An 18,572-nucleotide genomic window follows, 5' to 3' on the forward strand; every position below is an offset into this window, starting at 1 on the left:
GAGGCCAAATTATTTGGGGATAAGAGAATATGTAAAAAGAAGAGACTGGGGAAGAACTCACCAAACTGAACAAATTGCTGAAAGGTTAATGTTTAACAGGTGGGTCCTGAGCATCTCTAGATGGACTGTTTTTTTTAAATGTGAACGCTGGTTAAGAAAAGACTGCTTTATACTCTTAGGGACAACAGTTTCTTAACGTTCCAAGGACTTGAAACAGCTTCTTTCTCGTCAAGAAGATCTGTTTAAACCCAGCAGAGAGTCACTTGAGCACTGAATGGTTAAAAGCAGAACCCAGGGAGCTTTATCAAAATGATTTCTCTTTGACTAAGCATTTTGTGTACACATCATTAGAGTGAATCTGTCCACACATGTACCGGTCCAGACTCGCACGGGGAGTTTGTGTGGTTTCCTTCTCCTCCCCCAGCTGCTCAACAACCAGTTACCAAAAACCCCAAGAAATCCTCCGGACAAAGACAACGCTACCTGCAGAGATTCCAGGCTGTGAAACGCCAGCTTTTAACTGTCCCACCGGCTCTTCTTGCGTTTTGGGGGCTCTGGGACAGCAAAACCATCTGTCTTGTTGTCTCGGGTGCTGGCGTCCTTCCTGTTCTCACCATTCCTGCTCTCGCTGTTCCGGCCTTCGCTGCTGTTCCTGCTCTCACCGTTATTGCGAGTGCCGCTGCCCGCATCAGCCGCGTGCCGGCTCTCCCCGTGGCGGTGGCTGTCGCCGTGTCGGCCCTCTCCGTGTCGGTACGCGTCATTGTGGCGACTGCCTCCTTCTCCGTGGCGCTGCACGTCGTTGTAGCGACCACCACCCCCCTCTCCGCGGCGCAGGACCTCGCTGTGGCGACTGTTCCGGTTGTCGTTGTATCGTTCCCTGACAACGCTGCCGATATTCCCACCACCGCCGCCGCCGCCGCCACCAGTAGCGACGCTGGAGCTGCTGCCGATGCCTTCTCGACTGTTGGTGCTGACATTGGTGTTGTTGAAGCCCTGTACTCCGACACTTGGAAAGGTGGGAACGCTGCTCAGATTCCCCGTGCTGGTAAACCCTGGAACGCCCTTTGCTGCCGCGGTGGCTGCGATCGGGCTGTCAGGATTTGCAGCGTTTTGCTGTGCTGAACTCGTCGGGACAGAGTTTAAGCTCCCAGCACTGGTCCAGCCACTAGCACCAGCGGCAGCACTACCAGTCTTTTGATTATTTAAGCTCGCGGCAACAAAGTGGCTCTTATACTGGGACTGCCAGAAAGAGACAGAAAGAAAAAAAAGAGCATGTTTGCCTCTACACTGCACCACAAAACACGCAGTCATCACGCATACGCAAGCATGTCTTGAATTCCAGGGAGCCCCTAGGAAAAAAGTTCCTATAAAAAGTCAGTCTTGGAGTGACTACGTTCCTGCTGTGCTTAGTAATACAGAATTAGTAACGGACATCTGCTACTGGATCACAGAAACAAGGGAACTCCTGCACTGTGTGGTTAATTTTTGCACTGAAGAAAAAGGATTTCTCTGTTCCCCATTTCTTTTAATTGCAATTACACTATTGCTGCTAAGCAACCTAAATAGGATCAAGCCTGGGAGCAGAATCCAGAAGGGAAAGAGAGCAAAGAAGCAGCAGAAAACAAAGTAAGTTTGGCAAATTAACTTTGTGCAGCCATGTTCTGTCCAGCCTGCATACTAATTCTGACTGCAACGCTGAGTGCACACTCCAAGTGGATGAGACATGGCCCCAACCACCAAACTCAACTCATCAGCAGTAAGTTTTTGCCATGTTACGTCCTTTCATCTTGAGTTAGAACTGGGAGCACACACGATCAAACCAACCTGAAAAGCTGCTTTCATCGCCGTCAGCCTGTCTCCCATCGCCCCAGTGGATGGCTTGTACGCCTCGTAGTTGCTCATCACATTGTTGTTGTTTCCACGGTCCTAAGCGAAAAGACAAAGCACAACTGGAGAGATTTATCCAACAGAGACACTTGCAGTTCAACCATTCTCTAATCTATCCTGCCCCTGTGCTCAGGAAATGCATCTACTAAGGATGACAAACTTCTGGAGAGCACTGAGCAGCAGAACAGTTTGCCCCATGACCTTGGAGATGACAGAAAAGTAAAGATGCAGCAAGAATTAGTGACTCACTAGTCAACAGTATAACCACACTTCCCAGCTCCTTACAGCACAAGTGAAAGCAAAATGCAGTCGAATGGAAGATTTTCATAGAGGTCACAGCCAAGAAAAAGTGTGAACAAGGCTTCAGCTGTGACTTCTGGAAAGCTGCTGAACATGATGTGTTTTCAACATGCCTACAGTTAAACTCCATCCCCATACACACTGGCAATGAGCTCTTTTCCCAGCACGGGCACACCTCAGTAGGTGTTCCCAATGCTGCAAGGCTTTTTGTTGCCAAGAATCAGCTTGGAAATGGCTTTTCAAGTAATTTATTAGCATTTATTTTGCATTGACAGTCTATTTTGGGAAGAATTTCCAAACCTTCTGGATCACTCTGGCTCTAAAGAAGGCAGCTTTGACAACAGTGTAACAGCATAGGACAGTTTCACTCCGGATATTTTTGATACTAACTCTTAAATATCCTGAGCTATGAAAACCTTTGAAAGCAGAGGCTGTACTCCAGTACTAGGAGGATTTTTTAAATTAAAGAGTAGTCAATACTAAATTTAAAAGTTCCAAGAATCTGTGAACAACTTCTTCAGCATCTCTACTTACAGAATTTTCTGACCCCAGACCAGGACGTTCACGGTACCCTAAGCCACCACCACCAATATTCAGCTTCTTGCCTTTTCCTCCTTTGAAACGTGACTTCCGGAACCACGGGTTCTATAGAAAAGAAGGACAAATGCTTCTCAATACAGAGAGTAAGAAGCTTCATAAATGCATGTAATAAGGCTCAGAAAAGAAGGGTTTTGAGCATTTCAAAATAAAAATAAAAATAGTTTCCCATTCAACAATGCAGCTGTTGCAAGGAGATGGGATGTGACAGACCACAGTGCTTTGACACTTCTGTCATGTGGGTCTGAAGCATTTTGTTACAAATGCTTTTTACAAAAACTAATTTTTTGTCCTGAACTTTCATTCATGCTAATGTTTCGCGAGTTTGCATTCTAATAAACCCAGGAATAAATGCAATCTCCAATGCTATTCACCAGGGAGCTCTGCACTTGCTCATCCTTGGGTTTTATTGATTTAGCCCACTGCCTGGCTAAGCAGAAACGATGCTCTGTCGGCAAAACTTCCTGCAACAGCAGTGGCCAGGAAAGGGCAGCCCAGCCAGACCTCCTTCTGTTACCGGGTTCTTAAACAATGGTTGGCTGCACTTCTGTTTATGCCCTATACTTTTTTCAAACCTGAAGAAGCCAGTAAGCCAAGGCACTTAGCTTGGATCCTTTCAAAGGCAGCCTGGGAAGCTCTGCCTCACAAAACTCTGTCCCTTCTGAAAACGCTGCCACGGGACGTCGGAAAAAAGGTTTACTTGTAGCAGCGAGTGCCCAAGCTGCTTGGCAATGAAGCCACACGCACACTAATCCATCTCTGAATTTGGGAATTACCAAAAAGCCTTTGGTCTCTTGCAGCTACATGGGCAGCAAAAGACAAGAACTTGAAAGAGGTGACAAGTACAATTCCTTCAGCTATCTGTCACACCTATATATAGCCAGCCTGCCAGGCAGCCCTGCCAAGCAGGTACAGTGATCAAGCAACAGCCGTTTCACAGAGCCAATGTCCCTGTAATCATTTTCTAGTTCAGCTTTCAACTAAGCTGCACTTCCCACGTGCCTGCCACAAATTGTATATCGACAATCCGATTGTAACGAGATACTGGCACTGGAGTGCTCTGCTAGTATCAGACAGATTACAGGTCCTCATTTCATACGCAGTGCCTGACCCCAAAATAGATTGTGTACTCCGTTCCAAAATCTTCATGTCTTCCTAGATTCTATTAAAGGCCATAAAAACCACCGGAAAGCCTACTTAAAAATAGTATAGGTTGCCAAAAGGTCACTGTGAACCTATGATGGAACCAGAACCAGTCCCCGAGCTCCTTATTTTGTGCTAATCATAGAAGGAACCTTCCTCTACTCAAGGAGTTTTGCTGGTTCGTACCTGCATCGCTAGGTCCAACAGCTCTTTAGAAACATGCTGATTAGCACCTTCTAGGTTTCTGACAAGATCACCAGCAAAGTTACTGTCTTTGGGAGTCAGCAGCGTGTAGGCAACTCCCTTCTCGCCCGCTCTGCCAGTACGGCCGATCCTGTGGGTGTGCGTGTCTATGTCCCGAGCCACGTCGTAGTTGATGACGGTCTTAATGGAAGGGATATCCAAGCCACGAGCTGGAATAAAGAACAACGCAGCGGTAAGCAGGATGATCCTGAATCACCCTGAAAGCAACCCTGTTCATACCAGCACATCACTTCATTCTGCTCCAGCATATGGAAGTTTCCACAGGAACACACACCAGTCAAGACACTCTTCAGAGGCTAAAACTCCTTGTTAAATTAACTCCGTGTTAAGTTAATCTTCTCCAAGCGTAGTATAAGTTACACTCATTCCCTAGTTCACAAGATTGGAGACACAAGAAATTTCCTTAAATCATTGTTATTCCAAGGAAGAGAGAGGGCTTTATTAAAGGACACTGAAATTCACTCTTTGTTCAGCTGAACATCTGGATACAAAAGCTGTTCTAGAGCAGGCTACAAGTGTGTCCATTTCCTCTTCGTTTAAGCATGCACAATGTGCCAGCTGATTAACGAACAGCAACTCCTTCCTTAAGAAACAACTTATTTTCTTTCTGTATATTAGAAAATGCATCAGACTGTAATTTAAACATTATTAAAAGACTTTAAAAATAACCCCTCTTGCTAACACTGTGTACTTCTTAAAAACTATCTGGAACACAGTGTCCAGCAGGTGCAGACACCAACCCTGCTGCCTTCCACTGACATGTGTTAGTCTTCCTGCTGATACCCACAACTTGTACGAGCTGCTGTTCCTTAGGACGTCACATACCTGCCACATCAGTAGCAACCAGTATCGGGATCCCCTTTTTCTTAAATTCTGAAATGACTTTATTCCTCTCACTCTGGTCCATGTCACCATGAAGCAGCCCTAGATTATGATCCTCCTGCTTAAGGTTATTGGCCAGCTCTTCTGCATTTGCCTTCTTGGTGACAAATAGGAGAACGCTCCCAGAAGATGTGAACTCCACGAGGCGTCGAGTCAGCCAGTTCCATTTGCTAGGGCCAGAGGGGAAAATCTCCACGATTTGAGTAACATCTTCATTTGCCTAAGGAGAGAAACAAGACAAGCAATAACGCAGGACAGAAAGGACAGCATGGCAAACACACACAGACCGCAGAATAACAGGAGGAATTCCAACTAGGTGTGAGAACAAAACGTAGAGAAGCAGGGGACCAAAATTCTCCTTTGAAAGAGGTTTCAGCTCTCTCTCCCTTGTCTAAGTGTTGACCACTTTATCTTCACAGTGCAGAAAAAGCAGGGGTTAAACGAGCTACTCTTTGCTAAACCTGAGAGGCAAAGCGCAGTCTTTGACATGACGCAGTTCACAACCCCACTGATCTAAAGATCCGTACTTGCAAGTTAGATGCTCTTGTGACAGATGCTATTAACATCTCAAATAGACTGTGCAAGAACAGGATGGAGAGGACAGATCTTGCACATCTGTGCAAGAACACAGATGGAGAAGATGCTCATCCGTAAAAGTTACTCATACGGCGGTCAGAGAAAGTATCCCTGTGAGCTGTGACGTGTTCCTGGAGTCAGAAGAGGGGAGGTATAAACAGACTCCCCACACGCTCCATATTTCAAGCAATAAAAGTGCAGCGGAGCTCGCAGCACTATCTGGAAGTTTCTCTGAAAGATTTAATTCTTACATATTTAAATATTAATTATTTCAAGGATGATGCTCTCATAATAGAGTAACAATTTAGATCAAGGAAAAGAAACCATGTGATTGAACTAGGAAAGCTGTTTCTTTTCTTAAGTGATGTTTAGGAGAAACATCTTCCCAGAAAGAAGGGGCTTCAGTTAGCCATCATTTTTTTGTTATAAAGGGATATCTCACACTCCTGATTGTAAAAAAAAAAATAAATAAATGCAGAGAACCGGTTAAAAGAATGTTCTGAAGGTATCTTGTGAAGCTTCTCAACAGTTCTCAACAGTTCTATTATAAACAAAGTTTCTCCACCACAAGTGTAATCTGCCCACTTTATTGACTTATCACCAAATCCCCAGTCTGCTAACAGCTCAGCCGCTGCTGTCCAGCAAGTACAGAATCAACATTCCCAGTAAACCAGCTGACAGACATTACAAAGTTTCAAATTCCTCACTGCAAAAACTGTAGTTTATTTATAGTTTTGAAACAAAACAAAAAGATATATCGATTCAGCCTAATTAAAAAAATCCCATAATCAATCACTGCATTCACGTTGTTTCACTCCTTGATGAAACCTCCCATCCCTCTAAGAGTATTTGTTGGCAGAAGGAAAGCTCAATAAAATAAAACCGAACCAAAACCTTACTATTTTTTGTTAGGCACAAAGTATCTACTTTTAAATAGAAGTAGTTTAACATAAATTTCAGCCAACGGAAACAGAATGGTTCATTTCTCTGACTGTCTCAGAAGTGATGTGGAATTACCTCTCCAATGTCTCCCTGCACAACTCGGATCGGGTCGATCAGAATATCTCGGGCCAACTTCTCAATCTTCTTGCGGAAAGTGGCACTGAACAAGAGGGCTAAAAGAAAAACGGTATTTCAACTCCTTGAAAAAGAAATTTTCCTTCAGAACCGAGAAAACACTGCTCAGATCTTGTGAATGAGGACCCACACGACTGCATTAGATGTCAGCCATCTGCAGCTACAGTCTGTTTTACTGGTTCTAATGAAAATTATCAATCATGCTGTTAGAACACCTCAAAGTGGAGACACATTTCATGGCATCTGAAATAAGATGTTGATAACATGTGGCACTGCTGTGAACGTTCCTTCATGGCAGCTTGGAAGGCAGGATCTCAAAGCATATGAACACCGATTCAGCTAATCACCTGTTCCTGCACGACGTCTGGAGGGATTAGAGACTGATGAACACGTAGGGGTATTCAACCAACTCACAAGTGCTCCCTCCCAACAGCCCACCAGTGGACTGCTGCAAAAGTGTCACTGCGTGGCTGCGTCAAGAACAGGGAATCCAGTCTCTGTTCCAGATCCTTAACTGGTAGCCCACCACACAGCCTCCTTCACTCTCAGGAGTTTACTTTGAAACATGCTGATACTTACTCTGTCTGTCGGGACGTACGTGGCTTGCGATTGATCTGACCTGATATTCTGGAAAGGAGAGGGAAAACGTTCTAATTAACACTTGTTATTTAGAATAACTCAAAATGCAACTTCACTGCTTTATTTAATAACTATAGAACGAACAAGTGCCTCTCACTCAGTGTTTAGTGTTACACTGTGACTTCCAAGTGCTCTTTACTGCACAATGGAAGTCCCTTTGCTGTATAAAGAAGCTTTTGGAAGTTCCTTCAGCAAAAAGTTCCGTAAGCAAAGATCCTAGCTGAGTCTACGCTGCCTTACAACTGTCTCCCTCCGTGTGTGGTATTACAGTATTGTCAAATCTTTGCTACATCCCATGATGCTTGAGCACACATTCAAAATCACCCAGACCTGAATGAGCAAACCTCTTCCTGTTAAGAAGAAAGTTCTTTTAAGGCCACTACTTTGTACACACAGAACCAAGGCACAGAAGTGACTTGCCCAAAAGTTATTCGGCAACTCTTAAGATAAAAAACAGGGTTTTTAGACTTCAACATCAACAGGACTTCGCTGGTCTCTTTATAACAAGAGATATTAGACCGTGAAATAGGGCTTTTGTCCATAAAGTATTTCCTTAATATATTTTCAAGTATATGAAGCTACAGGGGTTATAAACAGTCCTACTAAGCTGAGAACTAGACACCACCGCTTTCCAAAGCAGTGACCTTTGTTCATTACTTACCAAAACCCATGTCAAACATTCTGTCAGCTTCATCAAACACAAGGTAAGTGACTCTTTGAAGATTTGTAGCTTTCTTTTTCACATGATCAATTAAACGACCCTATTAAAAAAAAAAAAAAAAAAGCCAAGTTCTTAAAGCATATTTAGAAAAACGTTAGTATAGGCAACCTTCAAGCACTTAACTGCTTTTTATCCTTACTTACCAGAGACTTAGAACAGAAAACAACTCAAGGCTTCACTCTGGAAGTAAGCATCAGTATTCAAGTCACAGAAACAGATTCCTAACACTCTCAGCAACCATACTTGACGAGTTGAATTTTAGGACTGGATTTTCAAAGTTAACAGTGCTGAGATCCTAAAATTATCCCTAGTCTTCATTACAATTAAATTTTAAATGTCACCTGGCTACTTAATCCCACAATTTTTGGCAAGGGAGTTCTTCATACTCCGTTTTCTTGCCTAGTACCCCAATAAATAGCCACAATAAAACTTCCTCCAACCATTAGTTGGTCAGTTTTGCCCAAGTTCATAACCAGTTTTTGCAACAAGCAAAGTCAACTGGCAAGAGTTCTCATTTAATCACTGGTTCAGCACCAACACCCATTCCAATTCAATGTTTCAACTTTTCAGTATTACTGCCACAGGCTCTATGCTGACTCAGGAAGGTGGCACTCAAGTTCATGACATTTTGGGAATTTTCTGCATGAATCAAAGGCTCAGCAATCAGGAGCTGGTATTGCACACAACTGACACTGATTCAAGCAGATCTGGCTTGCTACTCTGTCGTCTACTGGAAATCATATCTAATCTCTTTCAATTTCTCCTAGGACACAAATAATCTCAGAATATTTACTCTCGACATCTCACAACCTGCGAAGAACCTAGATTTCAGTGATCAGAGTACAAATTCTGCATCGCCAATGGTATTAAATATCCATCTCAGCTTCAGCTAAGCAACAAAAAATTGTACTGTGTGCATACAGGTACTTACTGGTGTGCAGACAACTATCTCTGCCCCTTCCTGGAGGGCTTTGGCTTGCTCCCACATGCTTCCTCCTCCATACACAGCTACAGAGCGCAGGTTGTATGCCTTACCAAAGCGCTTACATTCAGAATGGATCTGAGAATTTTAAACAAAGCACATCACAGTTCACATCAGACAGACCTGAGAAAAAATACCTTCCTTGGAAACATCGTCCAGCTCCTGAAATCCACTTTTCAGCTAGTAATTTACTGAAAATATTCAGAAATCCTCAGGGCTGAATACTTCAATTGTGGATTCAAATAACTTGAGAAACGTATTCAGGTGTCCCACCATAACTTAACCTGCAGGCTCCATCCTTTTACACGTACAATTTGTAGCAACGCACCCACAGTATTCTTAATACTTAGAAATAATATGGGAGCACTGTGTGAAAATTTACAATTTCAGATTTGTCATGATCCTTCAACTAAAAGAGGTGTAAAAGAGAACTGTGAGCTTACATCAGAGGCACGCCACGAACGCACAGAGCAGTTTTTTCAAACAGTTTACTGAGGTTCTCTGATGATTTCTGCACAGAATTTTATCTTCTTCTATAAGAACACTGCACAGCACGTATATATCCTCACTATACACCTACCTGTTGGCAGAGCTCCCTGGTTGGGCACACGATCACCGCAATGGGACCATCCCCTGGTTCAAGCTCCTTTTGATCCATGATGTGAATCAACATTGGCCAAATGAAGGCTGCTGTTTTTCCGCTTCCAGTCTTAGCTATCCCAATCATATCTCTGCCACTCAGTGCAACTGGAACACCCTAAAAGCAAGGAGATTCTAAACTCGTGTTACGCCTACCACAGCATATTCTTGCACTAGATATTACATGAGAACTCAGATAACAAGAGAAAAGCACATTACGAAGGACTCACAGTGACATATGTCAATGGTTACACAGTTTTATTGCCAAGTTCAGACCTGAATTGCTTTGGTTTAATGTCTGGAAGCAATTATCATGTTACAACTGTTGGTGTCCTACATGAAATCAATGTTTGGGCACAGTGCAACATCCGAAAGAAATATTTACATGTCCACAAATGCATCTTGTCCAGCTGTAAGAATGCTAAAAATAAATTCTATGAGTCTATTCTTTCTGTTACTGTTCTAAGTGCTGAAGCCCTCAGTTCATCCCTACTGTTGCTATAAGGACCTCTCAACTTCAGGTTTTTACAAATAGTATGGACTAAGGTCCTAACACACATCTCATAGATGCACCATGTCATTTTTTGTACTTCAAGAAAAGTATTTAAAGTGGTGCGGTTATAATCACATTAATCATAACCTTAATTACATTTGCTAATCAATCTACATATGCAGTAGAACCCGTTTTGCATGCATGGCTCTCCAAGGAATGACCAGTGACATGGTCCAGCTCACAGGGCATTTATTCTAACTGACAAAAGAAATTAAAAAAATGCCTTGTTGCATCCCTCTTCTAGTCACAAGACGTTCAAATATAAGCTGTTTAAAGGAATAAGGTTGTCAACGTATGGCTCCCTACTCAGTTACTGCTATGGTTATTTTTTTTAGAAATTCTATTAAAAACAAAACCATCTTTCATACATTTCTATAAGCAAGAGATGCCACTTGCATGTTCTGCAGTCTTCACCAAGAGACAAATGAAGAAAAGAATACGGGTGTATTTACAGTGGTCATTTAACAAGAAAAAAGGTGGGTAAACTGCTATTTAAAAAATATTGAAGCAATTTTCCTAGAAAAATACAAATTATTCTTCTCCGTGACAGCTCTACATAGGAAAACCAGAGTTGTATACATCCTCACACAGACTAGGGACCTTCAGATGCGTTCCATTCCTTCCGTTCAGATGTTAGAGAAGTAACAACACTCACCTGACATTGTATAGGAGTGGGCTGGGTATACTCAGATTTCCTAATTTGATGCATAAGTTGCTCATCAAACCCAAAATGAGCAAAACTACTGCCGGGTCTTGGAGGAGCAGCACCAGAGACCTTAGAAACAGAAACGTACCTTTGTTCATCAACAGTATGGGAAAAACAAGAGCAATCTGGACAAAAATGGAAAAAAAAGTGTGTCTCTACTTCCGAAAATGGCTTTGTATTTTCTGAATAGACATAAGTTTAACTAGGTGCAAATTCCAGACGTGTTGTGTAAATAGGACTTTCAGGTATCAACATAAGCTACTAAACATCATCTCTGCCTCCTTGTGTAATTAGTTTCCTTCTTCCCCAATTGAATTCCTTCGTAGAAAGGCACTAACGCCACAAATGGCAAAGAACTAATTCTTGCACATAATATTTCCAGTTTCAACTCCTAGTTCTTTAGTCCAAAGTGCAACCATGCAACTTGCCATCTTGGATGCTCACTTTGAAGAGTCTACAGAAGACTTTCCAGAACTGCTGAGGAAAACCAAGCTCCCTTAAAATAAAGCCACTGAAAATATCCAAGAGGCTTAGTATTCAAAAGCTGGAGTTTCCTTTGAAAACATTCATCAAAACTACCAAGGCAGTCCAAAAAACTGCAAGTAGGAAGATCCCAGGAGGATAGTTTTGTGACCAGCTTACCCGGAGATTCAGCTTATGACGTAACTCCACCACTTGCTGCGGGGTCAGACTGGTGATCTCCTCGTGCTCATCATAGAAATTCTTCTCAAACGGCGGATATTCAATCTACAAGGGGAATTACTCGGTTAGTCCGGGACTCGACATTCTCTCTCCGTTCACTTAGTTTTGGAGGGAAAGGGTCCTTTGGAGAAAAAGTTCTTCATTATCTGCAAGAACACTAGTTTAATATGATGTCATCTGAAGGATCTTCAGTGTGACTCAAGTGGCACAGCACTGAATTATTACCTGCCAACACTGATGTACAGGGACAGAACCATGTTTCAACCTCCTTCTTAGCACCTGCTTTCTAGAATGCCTCCGACAGAACAGAAGGAATAAACTTCCTACCTCTGAATGGTCAATAGGTGGAAGAGGATCAATGATTTTTTTGGACGGTGCAATTGGATTCCCATCACTATCATACTCCAGGTTATCCTCTTCCTCTTCTTGGACCACACCAGCAGTGGGGTTTTCAGCCATGTAGCGAAAATAAGCTTCCTGCAGCAAAACATATCAGTAAAATTACATACAATAGGATGCAAAAACGCTACTACATTTGTTTAAATTACGTATATGCTAGATGGCCGCTTGCTTTCACTCCCACCATTGAGGGAAAAAAGAGTTCACTAGAACTGGTTCTAATAAATATCAACATTCATGTCCAGAAGGAGGACAATGAGTACAAATGAAGAAAACAACTATAGTGTCAGTTAGACCACAAAATGCTTTTAAACACCAAAATTCTTTCCGCTTAACAACTCCTTCTACCACGACTTGTTATGCTTTAACAATAGAAGAACCTATGAATCACATGAACAAAGTACAAAAGCTGCAGGTTATTAAACCAAGAATGCAATGTTACTGAGCATATAATGTTTACATTTTTTTTAAACACACTGTGCCAAAGATAGTTTCTCCACTTCCCTTAACTAGACTCTAAGAAACGAAAATATGTATCTGTTTTCATTAAGAGTCAACACCAAATAGGAAGGAGACTATTTCAGAAGAGTCCTTCAACACAAGCCCAAGTTAGAAACCACTGTCACCACTGTAACGTGCCATCCCTACAGCTCACAAACACATACGTGTCTTACAGAAGCCCACTGGCACACCGAGACGTTCTCATGGAGAAAACACCAGTCTCATCTGACTTTCAGGCAAATATTTAAGATCAGATTTTTAAAGCAAAGTTCAGTAACAAAGAAATGCATATCCTCACCTGGCTTTTTCATGTGCGTGGCCAATTATCACTCAGTCACATAGATACGCACACAACACACTTGAACTGCAGCTGTCTACAAGAGTAAGTCACCTTTGAGCAACTTTAGCACAGCTACACTCACTAAATTGGAAGCAAAGGCCTAGAGGCCAGACAGCCCTTCTGTGCTCTGCATTACTGCGAGTAACACAGTAGTCACTAATGACAACTTAGTAGTAAGGTACACTTGGAAATGAAGTCTTTCCTCTGTTTATTGTTTCTGTTACAACAATGCTTATAATTCTCAGCCAGAACTGGAGCTCCTCTGAAAACAAAGAGCAAAAAGCCTCATTCTTGCCCTTAACAGACATGATATTTCACTGCAAATCGCCTCCACAGTTTAACAGCCTCTCACTGATGCTCCATGTTAGTTGATTCTGCTAATTTCAAATTTGATGAAACCCTCAAACACTGAAAAACCTGTACAGGAAGTTGAAATTCAAATGGACTGAAAAAAACCTTCTTAAACAGAGTGAAAAAGAATGAAATTGTCTCCTACTGTTCTTCCTTTTTTTTTCAGTAAAACACCTAGAAGGATAGAGGCAGCAGGATAACCACTACAGCTTCCTGCTGAATTGTCCAGATACTGTGCATGATACTGGAGTTTTGTTTGTACCTAGTAGTCACATATTTGGGGAGGGAACGTAAGAAAAAAGAAATAAACCAAACAAAAAAGAAAATAGAAAGACTGCATAGGAACTCACTTGGTCATCTTCCTCTTCAATGTCATCTCGAATACCCCTGGAAAAACAAGCGGAGAAAAAAACTTCCCTGCAAGTGTTCCACAGACTCAGCTCCATGCTTTCATTCGATTAGTGCTGAGCTCCATATTGCGTGGAAGACACAACACTAACAACTCAGTAACATTTATAATCCCAACCCATGGTGTTTCCATAGTGGTGCCAATCACAACAGCGACCCTGCAAAGACTTCTGTTCACTTCTAGTAACGAGACTGAGAGATTAGGACTCCGTCTTCCCGGTAGAAGCCACATCAAAGATCATCCTGGTCTAAGCTCTCGATGCTACAGAAGTCCCATAACTGAAGAGGAGTATGAGCCAGGAAGTGCAAATCCAGTTCAGAACTTCCCCAGGTGGTGATTTGGATCCGGTGTTCTGTTTCAGGACCATGTATAATCTGATCAACCCCATGCAACGCAAGTTCTACCAACGTATCTGACATTTAGATCAAGCATCAACAGCGCGGTTGTTTTCCTTGGTCAAAACAGATAGATAAGCTGCAAAACCATAAACTGTTCTTAAACTCCGAATTTCGTATCCCAATTGTCACATGCTCCCTAATATATCAGCTTTACAGGGAATGTCTTAAAATCTAGTCCAAGTTTGGAAGGATTTCCAGTACTACAGGTGCAGCAGCACCGAGTTAGTTTGCTCCCATAACTGCAATTTTAAACTACACCATCCTGATCACGGCAAGGATGTGGAAAGAAGGAAAACTTTCCAGGCTGATCTGGAAGGTGGCAGTAGTGCAACACACTGCCCCACTTTGTGTGGCCTAGAAAGGCTCCTTGCGTGAGGTAACCCTCAGCGTTGCTACATTTTGCCATCGGATGCTGCCATGGATTCTTCCCTCCTATTATCCAATTTTCATTGCACAGAACTTTATCCATGGGGGATATCATGTGCTGGTTAATGCTGTTTACTGGGTATATATTTTGTTGTCTACAGAGCAATCATCATCAACAAAATGCGTTGGAATTCTCGTAGCACCGTAAAACACACAGGCAGGCATGGGAATTATGAAAGAGAACTTACTTGACATTCTTTTTTTCTTTGTCTTTGTCTTCAAGTCTCTTCATATCTCGAGCAGCTTGATCCTAACAGGTCATAAAATTATGGTATGTTAAAAAAAACAAGATGATAAAACATAGAAGGGAAAAATGTTCCTACATAATTAGACCACCATGCCACAGAGACAACGCTTTTCGGACTAAACTTTCTCTTGTTCCATATCCTATTATGCTAAATAAATTCTCCTTTGAAATTTATACACTGTAACTTCGTGGCAATATTGCTGAAAAAATATTTTCTCCGCATTCTTCCCGAAAACACCGTGATAGAATCCAGCTAATAACAGAACTGTAGCTAAGGAACAGCTCGTGATAAACACAAATCATTTCAATTCAGGTAGCGTAAAATGCACAAGACCTTAATTTCGTATTCAGAGACACACAAAGCTCTCTGTTGTCCTGCCCTGACATGCTCCAAACAGTCAATCAGTTACACTGCTGTAAATCGTATCCATCCCCTCCCCACCTAATCCACTTTTGAGCTGTAATTATCACAGCATCCTACGAAAACCCCAAAAGCTAAGTGATATTCTGAATACAGCTGCCGAAGTCATGAGTGACACTTGCTGCTGCTGACTGGAGAGAAGCATGGCCAAACAAATTCATAAGCATTTCGAGAGCCGGGTCTTGCCTCCACTTCAGCCATGAATGCCTCCAGAGGGTCATCATCGCTGTCCGAGTCCGCTGATTTGGAATGAAACTGCTGGCGAGTTGGGGAATTCTCTGCGGGAATGTACGGCAATTCGACATTGCTGGAGTCTTCCTCTTCATCCTCAAAGTACCTGGAAAGAAACAAACAACGGCCCAGTCAGCACATAGTCTACAGCACCATGCTGGCTTCCATGGTTTCTGAGTGGAGTCAGGTTTCCCACATAGAGATGGACAATCAAAGTCAGTATGTGTGCAGGAAAAGGTACTGAGATTTATTTACTTATTTACAATTATCCATGTTGTAAGCTAAAAGTGGTGGGAGAGCAAATAGATGTTATGAAACTGATCTTCTTGAGTGGCTCTCCCAGGCTGGTGGGTACAGGATGATTTTCTGACCTCCCTTCCCTTCTGTTCAACACATTTATGCAGCTAATAGAAGGGTTAGTAAAGAAATGTGAAGTTGCATGTTTGCCTGGGCAAAAGGCACCCAAATTTATCCTGCTTGGCTGCAATTCTGACTGCACCACCTCAGGCAAAGCTTTGTTCAGACCACAGCATGAATGAGATCCAGGTGGCTGAGGCTCAGCTGAGATACGTTCTCAGGGAGGGGAGAGCTCTCCATGGGCTGCTGTGGTATCTCACAGTCTTTTAAATATATTTAAAGGCAAGGATGTGTTACCATTCTCATTTTACAGCTGATTTACCCAGGGAAAGGGTAAATAACCAGTCCAGGGTGACACCAAAAGTCTGCTGCAAAGGAAGGTGGGAGCACCTGCAGATGATCAGCTCAGTTTTTCTTGACACTGTTGCTGTAAAGCTACTGGGTTTCTGTTACAGCACAATGCAGCGTTAGGGTACTTATCCTTGAGCAGACTCTTCTAAATAACTAAACCTCACAAACGTCACAGGTACTTTCCCTGACCTTGGAAACTTTAAAACACTGAAATCTAGAGCTAAACACAAGAAATAACTCTACTTACGCATTCTCTTCATCGAAATTTGCTCGCTTTGACCCAATTTTGTAGAAAGAAGGCAGCTGAGGAGGCCCTGATTTTGCAAACGCAGCAGAAGAACCGGCTGTTCCAAAAGCACTATGGGACTGCTGAGAGAGCTTAGGCTCCTCTTTCTTTCCGGGTGTTATGGCAAATCCACCAAAACCAAAGCCTCTCTTAGTGCCAGGTCCACCTTTATTCCAATTCATGATGTCCCCAGTATATCTGTGAAAATCACAAAAGACAGATTAATGCCCTTTCTGCTTTAGGCAGATATATAATTGTCACGATTTTTCTTTTACATGGATTACTTCAGTCATGATAAAGTGACTTGTGGAAATGTGACTGTCAAGAGTTCAATCTGTTTCCCAAAGAGCATTGGGATTTGTTCTTTTCTTGTAGGATGAATGTGTCCACACTTTGAAAAAAAAGAATAAAATAAAGAGGTTGTCTTCCAAAACAGATCGTGTCCCTGATGACTACTTAAGCATATTTAAGATGTTGCCTGTCTTGTTGGTTTTGCAATCTAAGACAAACAAACCCAAGGCCAGAACTTTGAACATCAGGAGGAAGAAGAGATGAAAAGTCAACTAAGTCCGTATCCCGCACATCGATCGAGTCCCATCCTGGAGTGTTTCCTGGCTTTGTAAATGCCACACTACTGTAATTCAGACATCTCCAGAAAAGTGGGATCACAGCAGCACACCGCTTGGTTTTGAGACAAGGGACACTTCTGCCAAACAGTCAGCTCCCTCACCTTAAGAAAACATCTTCAGCCATATATATGTTCTCCAACCTACATTTTTCAAACCACATTTTAAATGCTCCACATAACATGCCTGCCCAGAACTCCATTTTCTAAGTTAGATGAAGAGAAGACTGAACTGGTACACTAAGATGTACACTTTCCATTCCCAGTAATTTAATTATTCCATCTTCATGGTCAATAAGTCACACCTTCAAGGCAGCCAAAAAGGCTATGACACCCACTGCTTTCAAGAGCAATATAATTCGATGGCCCGAAGGGCCCAAGTCTTGTTAAACAAATCCTCACATTCAGTGGGAATCCTGCAACGGGATCAGAATTCACTGGCAAGAGAAGCAACTCCGAAATAATCTGAGAGTAAATACTGCTACTGCTCCCTGCGCAGAAAATTTATCAGCTTGGGACTTGCTCAATAAATCTCAAGTCTAGACCACGGCTCACCAGGAGATCTGGGGTGAACTCTGCTGTTCAGTTCTCCATGGCAGCAGCCGACTCTGACGTCCTGTTCTCCCACTTGCAATGACACGCTTCGCAGCCTTCGCACCGCAGACGTGTGGCAGGTAAGGGACCAAAACGTACAACAAACGGATGAAAGGCGCAACTTCACACTTCCGCTGCTGACAGCACAGCAAGCAATCTTTTAAGTTATAATATCTGATTTTAAGGATTCTCTTGCTGTAGTTATCTACTTTTTCCCTCCCACCATCCCAGAAAATAAAAAGAATCATTCTTTTACTCTGTCATACAGCTGCAAAAGTGCCCGATTTGGTTTGTTTGCTCGCATTAGCGAGCGTCCAGGGAGAGGGTCCCTCCAGGACCGTGAGGAAGCTCAGAGCCAGACCGCCGGCTGCCTGCCGAGGCTTTGCTTCCCTCCGAGCGCCTTCCCGAGGGAGGCAACGCAGCGGCGCGGACCCTTTCCGTGGATTCCCTGGATCTGCTGGAGACGCAGCAAGGCGTCCCAGCTGCTCCCGTTTCAGGCGGTCGCTGCAGAGAGGCGGGACCCCCACCCGCGCGCTGAGGTGGCTCTTGGGCACCACGGAAGAGACCGGCGGCCCGCCGCCGCCGCCGCCAGCCCCCCGCCCCACCACCGGCGCGGAGGCGGCAGAGGGAACCGCAGCGCGGCCTCCCGGCACACCGGGCCCCGCGCGGGGCCGGTAGCGGGGCCCCTCACAGCCCTTCCCGCCCGCGGGGCCCCGACACGGGGGCGGGCCCTTTGTGCGGGCCAGGCCCAGGCTGCCCGAGCCCGCACCAGGCCGCGGTCCCGCCGCCTCCCGCCCGCGGGGGGCACCGCTGGCCGGCGGGGGAGGAGCGGCGGAGCCGTCCCGCCCCGCCCGGCCCCGCGCCCCCTCACTCACCCCTCGGCCACCGCAGCCGCCGGCCGCCGCTTCCCCGGTTACCGGGGCGGGGGGTGGAGACGCGACGTACCTACGCACAAACGCGCGTACTCG

The 18,572-nt window shown here is 43.8% G+C and overlaps 1 protein-coding gene across 3 annotated transcripts; it reads right to left on the bottom strand.

The window, feature by feature from the left end:
- Positions 1–411: 411 nt before the first annotated feature.
- On the bottom strand, positions 412–18,520 carry DDX42 (DEAD-box helicase 42). Of its 3 annotated transcripts, XM_086626527.1 has the most exons (19): positions 18,480–18,520; positions 17,566–17,660; positions 16,347–16,583; positions 15,347–15,497; positions 14,681–14,742; positions 13,610–13,646; positions 11,996–12,145; positions 11,609–11,713; positions 10,916–11,035; positions 9,649–9,825; positions 9,018–9,146; positions 8,027–8,126; positions 7,306–7,353; positions 6,667–6,764; positions 5,017–5,293; positions 4,114–4,340; positions 2,722–2,832; positions 1,825–1,926; positions 412–1,239 (listed from the first exon to the last, which is right to left on the bottom strand). In XM_086626527.1, exons 3-19 carry the CDS (start codon positions 16,565–16,567, stop codon positions 517–519), a joined length of 2,838 nt encoding a protein of 945 aa, XP_086482653.1. In that variant the 5' UTR covers positions 16,568–16,583; positions 17,566–17,660; positions 18,480–18,520; the 3' UTR covers positions 412–516. The 3 variants fall into 3 exon arrangements, with proteins under 3 accessions (XP_086482653.1, XP_086482655.1, XP_086482654.1); XM_086626529.1 differs by lacking the exon at positions 17,566–17,660 and having other exon boundaries at positions 18,480–18,514; XM_086626528.1 differs by lacking the exons at positions 15,347–15,497; positions 16,347–16,583; positions 17,566–17,660; positions 18,480–18,520 and having other exon boundaries at positions 13,610–14,020; positions 14,681–14,722.
- Between the last annotated feature and the right edge of the window lie 52 nt (positions 18,521–18,572).

This window comes from Tauraco erythrolophus, chromosome 25, assembly GCF_009769465.1.
Source record: "Tauraco erythrolophus isolate bTauEry1 chromosome 25, bTauEry1.pri, whole genome shotgun sequence".
In the NCBI taxonomy this organism is placed as follows: Eukaryota; Metazoa; Chordata; class Aves; order Musophagiformes; family Musophagidae; genus Tauraco; species Tauraco erythrolophus.